The 20,643-nt window shown below is 54.7% G+C and overlaps 1 protein-coding gene across 1 annotated transcript in view; it reads right to left on the reverse strand.

Moving 5' to 3' along the window:
- Positions 1-14,570: 14,570 nt before the first annotated feature.
- CACNA1B (calcium voltage-gated channel subunit alpha1 B) overlaps positions 14,571-20,643 on the reverse strand; it is a 153,308-nt gene continuing 147,235 nt past the window's right edge. The window contains exons 39-43 of the mRNA XM_087869664.1: positions 20,471-20,606; positions 20,187-20,303; positions 18,790-18,997; positions 18,296-18,540; positions 14,571-17,894 (exon numbers count right to left, since the gene is read on the reverse strand). Coding sequence (XP_087725790.1) covers positions 17,364-17,894; positions 18,296-18,540; positions 18,790-18,997; positions 20,187-20,303; positions 20,471-20,606 — 1,237 coding nt within the window. The 3' untranslated portion in view covers positions 14,571-17,363. The remainder of the gene's footprint in view (positions 17,895-18,295; positions 18,541-18,789; positions 18,998-20,186; positions 20,304-20,470; positions 20,607-20,643) is intronic.

Below are 20,643 nucleotides of genomic sequence, written 5' to 3' on the forward strand. Positions count from 1 at the left end.
TTCGTCTGTGGATGGTGATTGGCCCACTCAGTGCTGGTGCATTTCCAGAGGCAGACTAGAAACCAGCCAGTGCCTGCTAGTGGGACAGAGGACCCCCACCCACAGAAGCAGAGGATGTCCCTTTTCCTCCAGAGCTGGGGAAGGCAGCCACTGTCCTGGGGCAGGACCTGGTCCAGGTGTGTGTCCTTTCTGCAGTCCCCACGTTCAGTGGGCATCGTTGTGCCTGAGAAAGGTCCCCTCAGCCCTAGAGTCAGGAGCAGTGAGGGGCTGTCTCCGGCCCTGGCCCAGGATCACCACCCAAAACCATCCTGTCTTTGGGAGGATGGGCCTCCTTCAGGAGCCAGGGAGAAGACTGGCCCCTCTCCCCTCCCCAAGTCCAGGATGCCCAGGACTCTGCAAGAGCTCTTCATTCGAGGAGGAGTCCTGGAGAGCGTGTGTGTCTTGTCAGCCCAGCAAGTGAAAGAACCAAACCCCAATGCTCAGGTTCTAACCAATGCAGAATTTCCATGTGCTCTTCAAGTCCAGATTTACTGTGTGCAGCAAGGACACCTGCCCCTCCCCACTAGGTAAGTGGGTGCTGGGGAAGGGCTGTCTGGGCATGGGGACAGCCTCCTCCCCCCTTACATGCCCCTGGGGGACCCCAGGGAAAGTCTTCCTTGCTCTCCTTCCCTCAGAGGGAGGAGCTGGCCTTGTACTCCCAGGGTCCCCACTGTGTCCCCACTCTGGATGAACAGTGACCCATGGACCTCGCGTCAAGAGTGTGGTCTGCCACTGCTCCTGGGCTCCCAGCCAGGGGCCTGGCGGCTGCATGGAGAGACTAAATTGCTTTTCAGGGGAGGGGTGCTCACTGGCGACCCCATTCACCATACCCCACAGTGGTCTGCAATCCAGGCTCTGTGCCCAGCGTAGGTCAATCACCAACACCCCACATGTTCCTGCCATGGGAGTGAACATTCAGCATCACCCCATTGCACAGAGGAGGAGAGCGAGGCCCAGAGAGGGGAGGCAAATGGCTCCAGCCACAGGGCTGCTCAGCAGAGAAGCTGGAGGCCAGCCCTCCCAAGCCCCCGCTAGCCCACCCAGAGACTCCCTGAGCCCAGAGTGAGCCCTCCCCTGCCTGCCCAGCCACTCACTGGCCCCTGAGCTTGATGACAGCTTGTTCTCTTGGCTCTGAAGGTGTTGCTGGTCGACTAGGAGGGGGAGTCCAGCTGGCAGGACAGGCGGTAGCTACAGGACAGAGCAACACGTCTGAGCTAGCAGGAGCCACACTCTGGTCTCCCTCCCAGAGCCTGCCCGGGAGCTGGAATCTGGGTGCCCTAGGGGCCAGCATGCAACAGGGTCTGTGCTGACCAGGAGTCATGGCCCTCAGGGCCCTCTGCCCTCTCCCCGCTCCTGCCCGGCCTCACCTCTCCTCACTGTGAGTCTCCAGGACCCAGAACCAGACGCCATAGGGCTGCTCGGGCTCCAGCTTACAATGATTTTGCAGCCCCCCGACCAGCCGGATTTTCTGGAGCTGGAGGGAGGACTGGCTGCAGTCAATGACTGGGCTGGGGAGGATGCAGGGCCTCGTGGGGGTCCAGGATGGGGCAGGGGCTCAGTTCTGGGATCCCAGCTCATGTCTGAAAACGGCTGAAATCCCTGAATCGCCATGGGGTCCCTCATTACAGTAACAACACCCTCACACTCGGGCATCCTGGTGGTGGGCCTCTCCTCCCTGGCCTCCTTACCACCCCTCTGACTCTAGCCAGGGCTGCAGCCAAGGGCAGACTGGACTTCTGTCCCAGGTCCTGCCAGGAAGATGAGGGAGAATGAGGAGAGGGGAAGGGGAAGGGGCAGACCGATCTTCTCCCTGCCCTGAGTCGGCCTCCATTGCTGCCTCCAGGTCCCCTGGCGCAGCCATGCACTTAGCTGGACCCTAGGAGGGAGTCTGCATTCCAAGCCAGCTGGGTGGGGGGGTATTCAGTGACCTCTGCGTCCCCAGATGTCCAACCCACCTGGCCTTGCACCCTGAGGCTTGCTGGCCGGGGTGGGCATGGTTCTGGGGCTTAGCGGACTTTGGGGCCACAGAGCACTTGACAGTGGTGAGGGAACATGGGGGACCGGTCAGGTGCAGAGCCACGGGTCTCGTGCACGTCTGCCACAGGGCTCGGTCATGATACACGTGCTGTGTGCAGGTCCCCTGTGCACACCTGACCCTCTCAGTGGGGAGGTCTGTGTGCCTGGTACACCTGTCCTCCACCTACCACAGGGGAGTGGCCACGTTCAAGCATTTCCATGTCCAACCCTCAGGGACAGTTCGGAACCTGGGGTCCAGAGAGGCAGGGACTGGCCCAGGACAAACGAGGGGTGCAGAGTCCAAGGAGCAAGGCTGCTCTCCAGCCTAGGCCAGCCCCAACCCTCCCATGAGATTCACTTTGGGGGTGAGAGCCCCTCAGATCCTGGGGGATAACTCCCCACCTCATCCCATGTGGGGACATGACCTTGGGCATCCCCAGGCAGGTAGAGGCATGTGCACCTGCATACACACACACACACACACACACACACACACCACTGACTGCTCAGCTGGGGGTCAGAAGGGGAGGACACCCTGGGAGCGAGGTGGGTGACAAGGGGAAAGAAGAAAGAGGTCGGAGACAGCTGGGCCATGGGGCAGGGGCATCAGGACTCCTGGCAATACCCCAGATCCATAGCATGGGGAGGGGAGACACGCGAGGCTGATGGTCAGGGGGTCCCCAAGGGGCTCAGGGGGGTTGCCAGGGCACTGGGAGAGGACAGGGTCAGGGTCCAGTGTCCATCACCTCCCTGGGCACCTGGAAGTAGGAAGAGACACCCCCCCCAGTGCAGAGGGGGCTCAGCTTACTCTACTGTCAATTGGGCTGTAGAGACGGGCTGTCCCTAGGGTCCCACAGGCTTGTAGAAGAGCCTGCTGGCCTTGGGTCTCCATCCCTGACCCACTGTGCTCCCAGTCCTGGGAAAATGCCCTGTACTCCCTCAAGGTTATTCTGAGCAGAGGGCAGCCTGGGGGCTGAGGACCTGGGTATGCAGAATGTGGCAGAGCGCTGACCACTGGTCTGGGGACCAAGGTCAGGACCCTCCTTGGTGCGGCCTCAGGGTCCCCATTTGGAAGAGGTTCCAGAGTTAGTGCTCTGACCAGGGTGAGGAGGCCTGAGGAAGGAACTGAGCACCAGGACAGGAGAGGGAAACAGGGACAGGGAGACTCCTGAGGTTTCTCACATCGCCCCCGGAGCCCACAGATCCTGCTCCTGGGAGACACACAGAGACAGAGACAGAGACAGAGACAGAGACAGAGACAGAGATTGAACACAGAAGAGAGGGAACCAGGAGAAGTCACAGACTTTCCTCCAGCTGCTTGGAAATGGGATCCCATCATTTTTGCTCCATTCTCTTCCTGAGAGTGCAGTCACACAGGCCGTCCCCCCGGAGGGGAGGGGATTCCCCAGGGATGTGTAACCAGGATTCGGGAATGCCCGGGAACCACTGTGGAGACTGCCCAGCACATGGGCACAGACGAGGCCCGGGGACCTGAGCCTCAACCTAATGGGAGCCCCTGGAAGTCTGTGTCGTGAGAGGACAAGGTCGGAATCCGTTCATTGCAACCTTCCCACGGGGCTGGGACACAGGCAGGAGGGGGTGGCTTTGCCTGGACCCCAGAGCAGACCCAGCCCCTCTGAGCTGTGTTCCATGCCCTGCCCAGCCCCTGGCTCATCCTCGCATTGCCAAGTGTGTGCCCCAGCCTCCTGTGATAGCAGGTACGGAATGTATGTAGAGGTCCTACCCCTGATGGTGTCCCTAGAAGTAGAAGCCAGAACACCCCACTGTGCAGATGGGGAGCCTGGGGAGGCCCTGAGAGGCACAGGGTCTGTCCAGGGTCACGGCCCTGGTCACGAGCAGGAGCCCGGTCTGAACCCAGCTCTGTGTCCTCACGGCGGGGACACCGGCTGCATCCAGGCCTTGCGGGGGCTGTGGGTGGGCTGTGTGGGTGTCACTGTATGGATGGGCCATGGGGGGAGGGTGAGCATTGAGCAGCTGGGGGAGGGGGCCCTCGGGGGCTCTTGTGTCGGGGGAAGTCGGGTAAGGGGACCCCAGGTGGTGGTGACCTCACTTCCCTGACAACAGAGCCCAACAGAATTTGGAACCCAGGTAACCAGGCACCCACATTCCAGAGCCAGCCCCCTGCCCAGCTCATTTCGTTGGAGATCCTCGAACGAAGAACATGTTTGCGTGTTGCATCCCCAAGTCCGGAGGCTGCAGGCTGAGGAAAGCGCGCCCTGCAAACACTTCCCCTCGCTGGGGATGTGGCGTCAGGGCTCCCCGATGCCTCTGGCCATTTGGCAGGAAGGACCGAAAGGTGACACCAGGAGACCCAGAGCCATCCAGCCCAGCCCCACACGTTCTGATCCAACTGTGCAGCCCCAGGTCCCCTCCCTGTGTGTGTGTGTGTGTGTGTGTGTGTGTGTGTGTAAGAGGGGTCACGCAAGGTGGGGCCACCCTGAGCAGGAGCAGGCTGATGAGGGGTCAGATGCCCGGTGGGTAGGTCATGTTCAAGGTCAAGGCTGGCTGGGTGGGTTTGGGTGTGGGGGGCTGTGCCCTTCTGCCCAAGGTTTATCCCGAGCCCTGCAGGGATGGGTCACTGTCCCGGGTGCAGGGCTGTGCACACACAGGTCTGAGTCTGATCTGGGAGCAGCAGAGGGACTGGGCAGGAGGACGGTGGGGACGGCTGGGCAGGGCTGTGATGCCCCCGGGCCGGCTACCGGTCCCTGTCTTTGCAGAAGACCATGGATGAGACTGAGAGGAGGTTGTTGGACACGCCCTCCATCTCCCTCTCGGAGGAAGTCAGTTCAGAAAGCTCTCCAGGTGCAGGCGTTGGGGACCACCAGGGAAGGCCTCTGACCCCGCCCAGGCCACTGTCCCTGGTGGTCCATTACTGGACTGTGGTCCATGAGCCCAAGGGTGAGAAGGCTGGGGCTGGGTGCATGTGGTGTGTGGGGTTGGGTTAGTGCTGGCCCCACAGGGAGGAGCTCCCAGAGGCTGGTGTGGGGCCAGGAGCAAGGACTGGGCTCAGAGCACCCAGCGGGTGGACGGCAGTCGGGAGACGTCCCGGGGAGGGTTCCTTCCTGGCTGTGGCTGCTCTGGGCGCCCCTGGGCTGCGCTCTGTCTCTGCAAAGGCACAGGGAGAGGCAGGCACATGGGTGAGCTTTTCTCCTCTCACAGCTGGTCCACCGTCTGAGGAACTAGAGCCGGCTCCAAGTTCATGGGCAGCTGCAGAGGGAGGGGTGGTGCCTGCAGCGACTTCAGCAGGACACCAGGAGCCAGCGGGTGACCTGGCACCTGGCCACAGAGAGCCTGAAGCCGTCCAGGAGGAGCCTGCTGGAGAACCTGCCCACGGAGAGCCTGCCCCTGCGCCCGCCACTGCTTCTGCCCCCACCCCTGCTCCTGGCCCTTCCCCTGCTGCTTCCCCTGCCCCTGCCTGTGCTCCTGTCCTTGCCCCTGACCCAGCTCCTGCCCTGGATCCTGCACCTGCCAGTGCTGCTGACCCTGTCCCTCCCCTTGCTCCTGCCCTTGTCCCTGCTCTTGCATCTGTCCCTGCTCCTGTCCCTGCCCCTAGCCCCACCCCTGCCCCTACTCCTGCTCCTGCAGGGCTCCCAGAGCCACATCCAGAGCCCACAGCCCTGCGGGGACAGCTCCTTGTTCAATCACCCTTAGTTCCTTCATCCGAACCCGACGCCCCCCCACGATGTTTCGTCCCCTCCCCATATATTCTTTCTCTCTGGTATATTTTAACTGTTATATTATCTTTCCATGTTCTGTATACTGTTTATTATTTATTTTAAATAAAATTAATCGTTTTCAGTTGAACACGTCATGAGCAAGAAGTACATTCCCGACGCTGTGCCATCGCGGCACAGAACACGGCGGCAGAACATTCCTTCCCCAAAGGACACGTTGAACCGGGAGCCCTCCCTGCCCCTTTCTCCCCCAGCCCAGACCCTCGCAACCCCTCAGCAGCTTTCTCTCTGTGTTCCTTAATCTGTTCTGGATGTTTCTGTAAGTGGAATCACACAATAGGTGCCTTCATGTCTGCCCACCTATTTTCAAAAAGGGACTCATTTCTGTGTTTATTTGACATAGGATTTCCCTTATTCGATATTGAAATCCCTGGTGGATTACAGATCAGATGTAATCATAGAGGCCCCTTTAGTAAATACGGGCACAATCTCGGGGCCTAGACCCCTGTTCCTGCTGGGACACCACAGCCTGACCCCAGACAGGACACGGCTGGTTCCACCTGTGACCCACACAGGCACCAGGGAAATGCAGAAAGCTGGAAGACACCACAAAGGGCAAAAGCATTGCTCACAACCCAAGGCCAGAGAAAGGTTCCCCTGCCTCTGGTCCAAACCGTGCTCCAAGTCACTGGGTTCCACACGGACAGAGACCAAACACATGCAAGTCCATGGGGAAGGATAGGCATGTGGGGAGTATGTGTCAGAAATGTGGGAGCTCCTGGGAAGGACTCCGGCAAAAGAAACCCTATGGAGGCAGCACAGGTCACCCTCAGACCGGCAAGCGTCTGGTCTGGGGACCAGCAGCCCTGGGGAGAACATGAGGATGTGGAGGTCCCCCGCAAGTCCCCTGGAGAGAAGGGTGACGGGCACCCCTGTCTGGGAGAACAGTGAGCGGCACCCACCCCAGGCCGCAGGTGCACCCATCACCTAGCATGCTTGTCCTCGGACTCACCCCTGGAAACTCTCACTCGGTTTTTCACAGATGTATTTTCAGGAGTGTTCATCACAGCGGTGGTGGAGAGAGCAGGCTATACACCGACACTAATGCCCAAGGAGATGGATGGGATCCTCGGTCCCAGTCCTCATGATAGAATGCCCTGTAGCTACTGTCACAGCTTCCTCTGGGGCACAGGATCGGGGAAGCCCCTCCTGAAACTCCCCTCCTGCCACCCTGCTCCTGGGAACATTCAGAATTGTCTGAGGAGGAGATGGAGAGGATCCAGGATGACAGCAGGTCCGAGGAGAAGGATGGTCAGCACTGGGAGGACAGTTGGACGTGCCCTGAGCCACCATCCAGGGCCCAGGCTATGATGCCCTCGGACCTCACCCCAAATAATGCCTCCTGATGTAGGGACTCTACTTCCGTGGTTTCACTCCCTCCCTCCCTACATCATTTATTCACTCCGTCATTCATTCCCCCGCCTCTTTCCTTCCCCTCCACCCCTTCCATCCTCCCTCCCTCCCTCTTTCCCTCACTTCCATCCTCCCTCAGGCCCTCCCTCATTCAGCAGAGGATCTGGGGTCCCTGCTGTGTACTGAGCACTGGGGCTTCATCAGTGAGCACCCCCCAACCCATACCGTCATGTCCACTGTGGGTGGTGACAGGGGCCAGTCCTCAGGGTGAGCAGGGGTGATGAGCACCAGGAATCTGCTCCTGAAAACAGAGGCCAGTTGCACAAAGAAAAGAATGGAGAGACCCATGCTTAGCACTTCCTCTAGAAAAATCTAGTCCTGAAAAGTGATGAAAAGTAGGTATATCCCAGACTTGACGCAATGTGAGTTCTCATGGCAGGTTCGCACTGATTCCCAGAACCAACGAAGAGTAAATCATCCAGTGTTGGTGGGGGTTTGTGACACAACTTTTCTGACCAAATGACAGCCCTTCAGCCAACATCTCCAGGGCCTCCAAGTCTTCCCAAGGCCTCTGTGATCCTCTGACTCTTCCATCGACCTCTTTGGGAAGCTCTGTCCTGCCCGATGGACAGCCCTGCCCTCGGACACCCGTGAGACACCGACGACAGATGTGGAGGGAGACGGACAGCCCTGTCTTCGGACACCCGTGAGACACCGACGACAGACGTCGAGGGAGACGGACAGCCCTGCCCTCGGACACCCGTGAGACACCGACGACAGATGTCGAGGGAGACACGCGGAGACGGAAAGACCGACGCCGTGAGAACACCTGCTCTCCCCACAGCCGTCTGTCTGCAGAGCGCGCACCGTCGCTACCGAACCTCCAGACACCGAACCGACAGCCCGGACCGCGTGTGGACGCGGGGAGGACCCTGCGGGGCCGAGGCCGGGGGAGCACGACCACCAGGCGGCCGGAGGTTCCCTGACTGTGCAGACTGCCTGCGGAGCCCCCGGAACCGGATCCGTGTGCGCGTAAACACGGACCCGCGGACCAGCCCAGCGGATCAGAGCCCAGGAAGGGGAGACCCCACAGCCCCGCGCACAGCCCCGCCAGGGACCCCACGGCACCGCACAGAAACCACGGAAACCCCACCGTCTACACAGCGCGCCCTTCCTCCGCAGGGTCCTGTGAGCACGGACCCCTCGGCAGCCCCCGCTCAGGCGGCTGTTCCTCACCTTCTCCGGCGGCGGGTCCTGGGGAGACCCGGGTCCGTCGGTGTGGACGCGCACCCACGTCCTCCACTGCGGGTCCTGTCGGTGTGGACGCGGAAACACGTCCTCTACTGCGGGCCCTGTCCGCGTGGACGCGGCCCCACCTCCTCCCGAAATATCCACAGCGGGTCCTGAGGAGGCCGAGCTCCTGAGTGTGAATGAGGCCCCACATCCTCCCGGGGCCTGGGCGTCAGCACAGACGGTCCTGAGGACTTGGAACGCCCGTCAGCGCGCCGGAAAGCGCATGCCCCGCGGGAGTCGCGGAGCGGGACTCGGGCGCCCCCTGCGGTCAGTGGGGGCAGTGCAGGGTGCGGTGCGCTCAGCTCAGTGGAGGCACCTGTCCCTTGTGGGGTCCAGCTGAATCCATTACATTTTGGAAATTCAAACCGAAATGGAGTCCAATTATCCCCTGACTTTTCCAGAAATAGAAACAATTAATTAGAAACCATACGGAAGTAAGTGAAATGCAGGCACAAGCTTTACAACTTACACCAAAATTCATTCAACATTGTAGATAAATTCAAAATGTAAAACTATCAAAATATCAAAAAGAAAACATAAAAGAAAATCTACATGACCTTGGGTTCGGCGATAAGTTTAAACACACGACACCAAAGGCCAATCCACAAAAGAGGAGAATTGTTAACATGAACTTAAAAAGGGTATAATGAAGGGGGGGTTCTGAACAGAAAAGGGAATGAACCATGAAATACTATGGACTCCGGGAAACAAACTGAGGAATTCAGAGAGGAGGGGGGTAGGGGAGTGGGAATAGGCCAATGATGGGTATCAAGGAGGGCAGTATTGCATGGTGCACTGGGTATTATACACAAGTAATGAATCATGGAACATTACATCAAAAGCTAGGGATGTACTGTATGGTGACTAACATAATAAAAAATTATTATAAAAAAATAAATAAAATGTAACCACTAAAAAAATAATTAAAAATAATAAAATAAAACTTCTGCTCTGTAAAAGACCTTGCTCAGAAAACTAAAAGACAAGCCACAAACTGGGAGAAAATATTTGCAAAACATATATCTGGTAAAAGATCTGTATTCAAAATATACAAAAAACTATCAGAACTGAACAGTAAGGAAACAAACATCTGAACTGATAATGGGTAAGGGTCTGAAAATGCCTGGACAAAGAAGATATGCAGACACAGAATAAGCATACAAAAATATGCTCGACGTCATCATTAGGAAAGAACAAGTGTAAACGACAGTGAGACAGCACTGCACACCTATCCCAAATGCTGAACTCCAGAAACAAGAATACCAACTGCTGGAAGGTGAGGAATGGCAGCAACTGTCCCTTCAGAAGACAGTTTGGCCATTTTCTCCAAACCTAAATAAGTCTCACATTAAGGTCCAACAATTGTACTTCTGGTATTTAGACCACTGCTTTGAAAAGCTATTTCCAAACAAAAACATGCAGTTATGCACGGCAGCTCTATTCATGGTGGTTACAAACTTAACGAAGCCAGGATGTCCTTCCAGTAATGAATCCATAAGCAAACTGAGTGCATCCGTGTGAAGGAAATATGCCACCCAAAATATGCCTCTTTGGCACAAGGGTCATTTGGGTGGATTAATTTTAAGAAACAGCAGACATGGGAGAATCTCTGACAACTGGGTAAAAGTTGCTGTTTGATAAGTGAAATGTACGCTGATAAAGGAAAGCTCCATTGGTAGGCCTGTCTCCCTCTGTATCAGGAACAGAATGACTAAATCTCTAGAAACTCTTACTGAAAGAAAAAGCACAGACTTAAATCTGTGTAACAACCATTCCCTCACTTACTGTGCTCACCTGATAACACCCCTTAACTGGCCTTCCCACCACCTAAAATCTTTTGGTCTTTAGCTGAAGATGGCATTTAGAGTGAGGGCTGGGTCACTTCAAGGGGTTACTCCGTTTTCCTGGGTATCTCCCATGAATACAGGACATTTGAATGATATTAAACTTTGACTTGTTTTTCTCCTGTTAATCTATTCAGCAATAAAAAGAAATGAACCATCACCCTCACACAATGACATGGATGAACTTTACACGTATTTCTCTAAGTGAAAGAATCTAGTCTAAAACGGTTACACACCGAGTGACCCCGTTTGTAGGAGATACTGGGAAAGGCAAAGCTAGAGGTGATAAAAGGATCAGGGGGTGAATTCCATGATAGTTTAATGATTTATACCTGCCTCTATGCTCAGCCGGTGGAGCTTGCAACTCTTGATCTTGGGGTTGTGAGTTCGAGCCCCATGTTGGGTGTGGAGATTACTTAAAAATAAAATCTTTTAAAAACACAAACATTTTTACATCCCAAAGAGTAAATCATAATCTACTGAAATTAAGTTATTTAGGATGTGGGAATGTCACAGGATGGTGTAAGGTCCAAGGGCAGGCTGCCCCAAATCTGCCACTTTGGCAGATAGATCATTTTAAATAAAAGTTACTTAAGAGACAGCCTATGCAATGAGGACACTTAGACCTTCCTCTGTCCCCCAGGAAGCAGGAAATCTATCCTCCATGTGAAGATGTCCCTGTACCAGGAGGTAAAGAGATTTTGACATCACCAGAGTTGGAAAATTTGAAGCCCAGAAGGCTGTATAAAAACCTGTGTTACTTTTTACTAATTTAAGACCCAAGCCCAAATTCTGTTTAGAACTCCGTACTAATTGAAGCTCCCAAGGTCAAGCTTTTTTGTCCTGTGATTTCATCACAGGTTTATTTTCTCTTTGTCCAAAAAGTATAAAACCTGACTTCCTTGTTCATTTCTTTAGAACTCAGTTTCATTATTGGGTCTCCATGTGCATGTCATTACACTTTGTGTTTTTTTTAATCTCCTATTAATCTGTCTCATGTCAATTTCATTCTTAGTCCCGCGGTAAGAACCTTGGACCAAGGAAAATTTTTTCCTCCCCTTCAGTGGAATACAGAACATGACACATAATCTAAATGTATTAGAAACATATGGGAAAAAAACCCTCACTGTAGGTTGTATGACAAAAGTAACTTTGGAAATGAATGGAATCTGTAGATTAAAGAAAAATGTACCGTACGTACACAGTGGACTCTATTTGATAAAGTTCTTTCCCATCAGAGTGGTAGCTAACAGTTCTGAAAACACCACATCTGTAATCTGGAACGGAGCAATGAATTAAATAAATGGCAGGTGGGGAGAGCCAGGTTTGTCACTGTTGGAGTGGGAAGGTACAGATCAGCAAAGGGAGAAGATCACAGTCTCCACATGGTGATGGACCAGGTTGGAGACATCAGTATAAACTCGTCTTTAGCTTCCTATGGACACAGACAGTTCCACGTAGAAATCTTTATAATTAGGTGTGTGAACATAGATGGAAATACATGCATGTATTGCCTTGCATTGTCTGCGGAGCACATTTAGCTCCCACGTGTAAGACTTTAACACCATTCTCTACTAACCAGGGCTCCATGAAGAAATTGCTGGCACTGGAGCTGAGACAGTAAGTATAGGAGCCAGGATAATCTTGACGTATCAGAAAGTAAGGAAGTGCCAAGAAAAGAGCCACGGAGACGGAATGATGTCAATGGAAAACAGGAGCCAATGGAAAGTGCTCTCAATCACCAAAGCAGGAATGAGCCAGCGACCAAACACTTTCGTGCCAGAGCATAACCTACCCTGGTGTCCACACTGGTAAAATAAATGAGCAACAGACCCAAAATAGAGTCAGCTATGTCAAGAGACCCAAGCCAGCAAACCAAGAATTACTGCCTAACCTAACTGCAGCTCCACACACCTTCACTTCCACATAAACTTTAACCAGTGAACCTGGAAAATGAACTGAATGGCCCCTTTTGTTCTCCTTAGAAGGGGAACATTGTCTAAAATAGTGCATCCTTTTCTAGTAATTTCTGTTTTTCAATCCCCTCTCTGCCTTTAAAATCCTTCCCTTCCCTGCAGCTCAAAGGAGCCCCTTTCTTTTTTTCTAAATGGGATGCCACCCGTTTCATGAATTGTTCAGTGAAGCTAATAGGATTGGGATCTTTTAAATTACTTGGTTGGATTTTTATTAACAAATTACATAGTTTTGTATAAATGGGATTGAACGGACCTCTCCTGTAAGAATTCCAAATAATAGATGTAGATACTCAACCATTCATCAAGGAAATGGAGCTAACTCCCCTCTCTAAAGTGTGAGCTCAGGGCAATGTCTTCCTACACATGGGAAAGAGTAACTTCATGGGGGTGGGGGGAAGCCTGACCAACACTGCCTCAGCCAGGTGACCAATGTTAACATGGACAGTGACAAGTGTTCCCTTGTTATAAAGTAACGACAGCCCACTTTACCTCCCTGATCTGCTTCCTCAAAACCCATAACCCCAGTCTAATCGTGAGCAAAACAAGTAAATCTCCATGTGGGACTTTCTACAAAATGCCTGACCAGTCCTCCTCAACACTGCCAGGGTGATTGAAACAAAGCAAGTCTGAGAAACTGTCACAGCCAAGACAAGTCTAGAGAGACATGAGCACATGTCACGTAGCACCCTGCACGGGATCCTGGAGCAAGAAAAGGTGGAACAGAGGGAACCTGAATAAAATACGGACTTTAGCTAAAAATAACCTATCAACATTTGTCCATTAATTATGACAATTTTGTAGAAAACTAGAAAAAGAAGAGAAATTAGGGGTACCTGGGTGGCTCAGTCAGTTAAGCATCTGCACTCAGCTCAGGTCATGATCCCAGGGTCCTGGGATCGAGCCCCACGTCGGGCTCTCTGCTCATCAGGAGCCTGCTTCTCCCTCTCCCTCTGCCACTCCCCCTGCTTGTACTTTGTCTCTCTCTCTGTCAAATAAATAAACAAAATCTTTTTTAAAAGAAGAGTAGAAATTAAAGGTCAAATAAGAGAAACCTATTGCATCAGACTGGAAGCCTAGACGAAATGAGTGATTTCCTAATAAAAATGCACATTAACAAAATGGACCCTAAAATAAAGAAAAAACAAGCAGACCAATTAGCCATCCAGGACCTCTTCCTGCTGCTGGTTCTCCTCTCACTGCTCTGGGGTTTTCGTCTCCTGGGACAGAGAAGGAACAGGAACAGCGCTGTTCTGGAGCTCCACTGAGACCTGACCCCACTCACTGTCTTCCTCTCCCCCAGCCCTGCCCTGCCCAGTGAGGACACGTGCACGGGGAGTCTCAGGGATTGTAGACCCTGATGTGTCAGCTGGCACTTTGGATGGCAAGGGACTGGACACACTTGCTGAAGTAAAATAAATTAATATGTTTAATGGTAGAAATAAATTAATACTTGCAAGAGACAAGTTAAGAGTGGGTTTGTAAGACCTGGCAGGCTTAGTAACTGGCCATGGGGATTGTCAAGACCCTGCCTGGCCTGAGCTGGAGGACCACAGATACCTCCCTGGATGGTCAGAGGCCAAGAGTTGTCCTGTCTACTGACTGCCTACTGCTGATCACTCAGATGGGACGAAGGATCTAGCCAGTGCCAGGAGGGCCCCACCACCCCACAAGAAGGCTGCACATGGAGGCGGGTAGGCCACTGCAGTCAGTCCTATATAAATCCATACGTGTTTACTGAGTGCTCTTGTGGGTCAGGTCTGTGATGGAACTTGGGGATCCCCAGGCAGAGTGGGGCCAGTGGGACCCTTCCCAGGTAGGAGGGCGGAAGAACGCTGTATAACCTCTGAGGCCCTCCACAACTCTTGAGTGGGGTTGAGTTGGATCTCAAACAGTGAGTGGCCAGGTGGACATTTCACTTTTCTTCTGTTAGAGCCCAGGAGTGAGGGGCAGAAAACCAGTGCTCCAGCTCCCCTCTGACTCACGTGTGACCCTGGGTGAGTCCTGTCTATCCTGGAGGCCCAGGGATATGGCAGAGGGGGAAGAAAGCCAATTATGCCCCGATCCAGACCCTGACCCCGATCTCGAGCCTGGCCCTGACCCCAACCCATGACCCTCACCCCAAATCCACCCAGATTCTCAGGCTGATCCGCACAAACCAGTTTTCTCCAGAGAGCTCCTCAGCTGTGCACTCCTGCCCACATGCCCACAGAGGTGGCCCTGCCTCTCGAGGACGCACAGATTGCTGAATCCCACACCCCTTGCATACATCACCCAGCAGCATGGTGGGGTTTGTTTTGATTTTTTGCTAAGTTTTATTTTAATCCAAGGACTTTGATTCATACAAAATGTCATTGTAGAAACAATAGCAGAATCCAAAGTCTGGGTGATCAATATTACTCAGGCAGCAAACTCGTCAATCACAGGATTGTTTTAAAGCAGGTCCCAGTTGTGTTGCATGGTTGGGACTTCTTTTGGGTTTTTTTTTTTAACACTGTTCTTAAATATAAAGTTTTGCAACAAACCTTTGATTTATATCAAATATAATTAAAAATTAACAAATGAGTACATTGTATCAAAAAGTACGAAGATCTACATTTTCATGCACATACTTGTATATATGTATATACGTATATATTTTACATGCACACATAACTTATTCAAACTACAGCCACTGCTTGACTGGTCCAGATGCAGACAACTGGTTAATGCATTTCAAATTTGGCAACTCACTATGAGATTTCAGTGGAAACATATGATAGCTGAGAAGAGACGATACAGAAACAAAACCCAAAGTCAGGAAAACAAGACACAGTATCTCCTCCCCCACTCCCTGTAGTTTTCACCAATTCCAGGGTCTGGAAGAATCCAGACACACTGGTGAGGCTCTGTGGGGCTAGAACAGTGATTCTCCACCCAACATGGCCTGGGAAGCAGCTGTGGTTCTGCGACAGAATGGATACATTCAAAATAACATGGGCCAGAGATGAAACATCAGTATCAAAATACACATCCTTCTGCTTTGCAACAGGAGCACAGCAATCTCATGCACAGTCTGAGATACCATTCCAGTTATTATTTCCTATTGCAGTAAAATACTCTGTAATCTTAAAGTTTCAGAGTGTTGTGCCTTCCAGTAAGGAAATTCTACAAAATGGTTTGGTCACAATCATGCTGAAACCCTAGAACAGGTGGCGGTCTTATGTGATTTATTTCTATTGAATGTGTGTCTTTTGTTGCATAGCCCTATGGGTTAACGACATCCACTCACTGGGCCACACCTCCACACAGAGAAACGCACACGCACATCACAGGCCAAGTTTCTTTGAGTCATGGGGTAACAGCCAATGGGAACACTCAAATGATCCAGCAAAGAGATCATCTGACATTTCCAAACATGGAGGATGCACCAAAATCTAATCATCTAAATATCCCTTTTGTTCATGAAACAAAGGGTCTCCCAGCATTTTATGCACAGCCTCCTAACTATGGTGTTTCCCTTTTGAGAGTGGCCATGAGGTTGGATTTCTCTTTCGCTTCCTGCTTTCCCATGTCTTATGCCACAAACAGTGCTGGGCTTCAGATGCTCCCCCCTGAGCCGCTGTAGCCAAGCTTCTCCTTGCCCCATCGCTTCCTCCGAGCTTTGGCCTCATTTCAGTCAGGGCATCCCAAGTCACCGCATCTGCTCAGACACAGGCCCTCCTCCCTCCTGCCCCAATGGCTCCATCTCCACTGCCCCCACCTCTCCCTCTTCCCACCACCTCTCCCTCTCTCTGGCCGTATCTGAAAAGAAACTTTCACGACAACAGATATCATGCCCCCTTTGGCAGGCATCCCATCCCTGAGATTCAGATGTGGAACAGACTGAAAACACCCCATACAAGGACACGCTCTACACCGCTCTGTGGCTTCCCAGGAAACCCTTCCACTAGTCAGAGGAAAATGGGGAAATGGTCACTTCGCTTCCAACTACAACCGTCTCCCTGGATGTTATATGAGTGTTCCCTACTGACACCAGCTTTCTACTTGGTTGATATTTGGAACTGGAAACAGTTCCAAGGATTCACCCACACTTCACAAAGGCTTCACGTCACCACCCCCAGGAGCCTGGCACGAGAGGGCTCAGAAGTCAGGCACTTGGTCGAGAGCAGCAGGGGCCAGGGGAGCTGGGGGACCACCCAGGCTGGACGCAAGAGCATCTCCTCGCACAAGCCACACACACACACACACACACACACACACACACACACACACACGCCGAAGAGCTGAGAGCTTCCTACAGGTTGGGTTTTTTAAAGTTATATTACTATTTCCTTCCCCATTTGTCTATTTTTCTCTTTTTTCTAGATCAAGTATACGGAATTGACAAAAGAGGGAAGGGTGTCGCAATTAAAAACCAAAACCAACAGCAAGAATTTTTTCCAGATTTGGTCCCTGTCAGGGTTGACAGCATCTGGGAGAGGACAGAGGGTGTGTGAGTGTACTTCTAGGGTCCGTTTGCTGTTTCAGGTACAAAGAGCCACGCCGGGCGTGTCTGTGTTTGTGGGCGTTGACAAGAACGCATGGTGCCACAGGCCGGGCTCCCGAGGCTGCTGCTGTTGACCGTCATCTCCGTCTTGTCTGGCCAGGTGTTTAAACATGCCAGGCTCCTCTGTACCACACACTTGGATAAAGGATGGTCTCCACAAGATCCAGACCTCCTAAAAATGGCTCCAGGCACACACCCCAGATGCTGGGATCCATCACACAGGATTCAGACTGGCAGGGTCCTACTCAGCACATGCAGCCACTTCCCATGTGGGGTCTGTGGTATGAGACCCAGGCAGGCAGCATACAGGGGATAGAGAGAGACACGTCCCTCTCCGGAAGGGCTTTAGGAATTGGTCCAGCGTGAAAGAGGAGGCAGGGGTGGGGGCGGTGGGGGGGAGCAGTGGGGCCTCCCCCCAAGCTGGCCCCAAAGGCGGGGCCCCTCCTCCCAGGGGCTGCTGCCCCCGCCTTGGTGCCCCTGAGTGTCCCCGGGAGCCCAGCGTGGATGATAAAACTCATCGACTGGACGCGCCGCCGAGCCAGTGCGTGGGGGGGCGGTGCACCTAGCACCAGTGGTCCTGGTCGGGGTGGTGGTAGCTGTGCCGCACCCGGCCGCCCGAGCTGAGTCCCAGAGTGCAGTGGTAGCCGTTGGGCACGCGGCGGAGGGGGTGGGGCTGGGAGGTCAGAGAGGACACGTAGGAAGTCCGGGAGGAGCGGCCCGAGTTGGTGGCCACAGCCTCCTCGAAGGTAAGCGTGTCCTCAGGCTGGGTGCGGGCAGTGTCCTCACTGTCCAGACGCTGCCCCAAGTAAGGGTCGGAGCCGATCCTAGAGCCGGCGGCCAGAGGCTGGCTGAGGGGGTCTCTCTGGAGCAGAGCGTTGTGTTCGGAAAGGCCACGGCTAAGCCGGCCTGGGGAAAAGGTGGGGAGGCTGGTCTGTGCCCCAGCAAAGTGCACAGGCGAAGAGTTGGCCGTCTTGTAGGTGACGCTGGGCCGGGGTGTCAGCGGGGTCTGGGGGAGCTGTCTCCGCCCACCGCGGCCAGGGGTGCTAGCACCGGATGTTGACAACAAGGGGCTCCCACTCACTGAACCTCCACCCTGCAAGAAAAGAGAACAGAGAAAAAAAAATCAAAGAACTAGACCAGAGGCCAATGCGGGTGAGAACCATGGAGGTGGGGGGTGAGGCATGGAGAGAGGTGGGCACCCTGGGAAGAAGACAGGTAGGGTGCGTGGTTGGGGGGGGCAGGAAGAAGCTGGTGCCAGTTAGGCCTGGGGAGGTGCTCAGGGAACAGTGGGTGACAAAGGGACAGGCACGGGGAGAGGAGAGACCAAAGGCCAGTCCAGGGCAGTTGGGGAGGGAGGTTTGGGCTGGTGGGGGAGGAATGGGGCAAGGAAGCGGGGAGTGCAGACTCAGGCCTGCAAGCCAGGACAAGAAGGAGGATTCGGAGCATGGGGAGGGGGGAGCTTGTAAGGAGGGGCAGTGAGGGGTCCTGTCTTACCGGTCTCGGGGGTCCTGGCTCCTGCCCAGCTGTTGGTGATGTGGGGTGGCTGCTGAGGGAGGGTTTGGGCTGCGAGGGCTCACGGCCCCCAAAGCGGTCACAGGAGTAGAAGCGCTGCTTCTCCGAGGACGAGGAAGAGGGCTGCCTCCGCTCTTGGGACCGGCCCCGCTCCTGTCTGCGCTCCCTCCGGCAGCCTGTGGGCCCCTCTCCCGGGGGTGGGCCTGGCCCCGCAGCGCTGCTGGGTGCTGGCCAGGAAGAGGAGAAGTCAGCACAGCGAGCCAGGTGGGGAGACAGACCCCCACCCCAGACCTGGTCCCCAGGGCCAGCAGGGGGACCCAGGAGAAGAGCTGAGGTGGGCGGGTGATTCTGCCAGTCCCACACCTGGGACTCTCCACCCCCTACTCAGGGCTGCTTGCACGGTTGAGGCACGGAAAGGAAGAGGGTCTCAGATCCCTGCCTCAGGCGCTGGCCATTTGAGGGATCCCCACACGCACCGCCATCTGTGTCTGCGGACAGGCTGGGCCCCTTCTCCAGGGACTTCTGCTTCCGGTCCCTGCGGCGATGGCAGCGGTGGTGGTGGTGGGCCACAGCCTGGCTGGCTGGGGCGCGGTCCAGGGCAGCGCTGCAGAGATGAGCCACGTGGGGGCGCTGGGGCGCCAGAGTGGAGATGGAGCGCTTCATGGGGCTGGCGTTGGGGGCCGGCTGCGGGTGGGATTTGGGTTGGCACACGGTCTGAGAGAGGGCCCTGGGGCAGGCTCCAGGGCGGCCAGCAGCAGCCATGACACTGAGGGTCTGGGGTTCAGGAACCACCAGTCCCCTCCCTCTCCTCTGGAAAGTTCTTCCCCACCCAAGCCCACGCTTTCTCCCAGAGCACGTGGTGCAAGGTGCTGTCCATCTCTGCCAGCAGGGCCCAGACAGCCTGGGGGACAGGGAGGATGCCAGGAAAAGGGAGGCTGTGGGCCTGGCTGAAAGAGAACCTGAGGGATGGCTTCCTCTGCTGGGCTAGGGCCATGGGGCTTCTGCCCCAGGCTGAAATCAGGACCTGTGAAAATGGGCCCTCCAGGTGGAGCTGACCCGCAGCCTCTACTTGGCATCCTCAAGCTGCCAACGCAGCTTGGACAGGGTCAGGAAGGGGAAGAGGGCAGAAGCCACCACTAAGGGAAGGCAGACACAAGTTTAGAGAATGAAGTCATTTTGAATGTGCAGAACCAGGCACCACAAAAGGAGGCAGGGACAGGGCCAGCCCCAACCAAACACCAAAGGTTCTAGGCTGTAGGCCATGTCCCTCTAAAGCCCCTCACCCCCTCAACAAGTGAAAGCAGGGCCCCCTGACACAGCCTCAGGTCTGCAGACCCCGCTCTGAGTCCTTGTGAAAGGGCCCACAGCCCCCTTGCCCTAGACCTTTCTGCTCAGTAGTCAAGGCAACCCTGAAGGAGCAGGGGATGGAGGGGTCCACCTCCAGTGTCCAGAGAAAGAACAGGCAGGTCATCCCAGAGCTTCAATGGGGAAAAGGGAGGACCAAGGTGTGAGGCATCCCGGGGCGGCGGGGGGGGGGGGGGGGGGAGCAGAGTGCAGGCTGGGGTGGGGGAGGTGTGTCCTAGAGAGAGGGAAAGGCTGGGTGAGGGACGCTGGGCTGGGAGATGGAAGCCCCAGTACCCCAGTGGGAGGCCCAGCACAGGTGGGTGGTGGAGACTCTTGGCAGGCTCAGAGGACTCTGGCTGCACCTCTTGAGACCATCATGGCATTCTGGGAGCTCCCAACAGGGCTGACAGTGTCCAAGCTACAGTGCAGGTGGGAAGCCTTCACATAGGACACAAGGCCTCCCCAAGCCAGGTCTCCTCACTCCCCACTCCCCACCCTCCCACAACCCTGACCCTCCCAGACCACCCACCTGAGTCTCTGCAGCCAGGCGGGGCATGGAGGCCGCTCGTCCTTGGCTCTCCAGTCCAGGTTGGGGCTCCCCGTCAGGACCTCTCAGGGTCATGCTCTGCATCTGGACATCCACAGCCTGGGCATATAGCAGGCCGCAGTCACACCAGCCCCCACTCCACTCACCTTCTCCCCCATCCTGGGCTCCCCCCCACATTCCTGCCATCTCCCACCATCCCTGTCTCACTCCCATCCCTATCTCATCCCCCATCCCCAGCCTGACTCCCCAGCCCTGGGAGCCCTCACCGGTTTTCCTGACTGCACCACTGGGATCTCCGTAGAGTGGCCACGCTCCAGGGGTGTCCTTGCCTCATAGGGTACCTCCTGGGTCCTCTGAGTGCCCCAGGAAACAGACTCCTTGATGCCACTCTCTTGGGTTTGTCTGCAGAGAAGAGAGGATTGTCCTATTGGCTCAGAGG

Source organism: Ursus americanus, chromosome 18 (assembly GCF_024610735.1).
Source record: "Ursus americanus isolate L20-20 chromosome 18, mUrsAme1.1.p, whole genome shotgun sequence".
In the NCBI taxonomy this organism is placed as follows: domain Eukaryota; kingdom Metazoa; phylum Chordata; class Mammalia; order Carnivora; family Ursidae; genus Ursus; species Ursus americanus.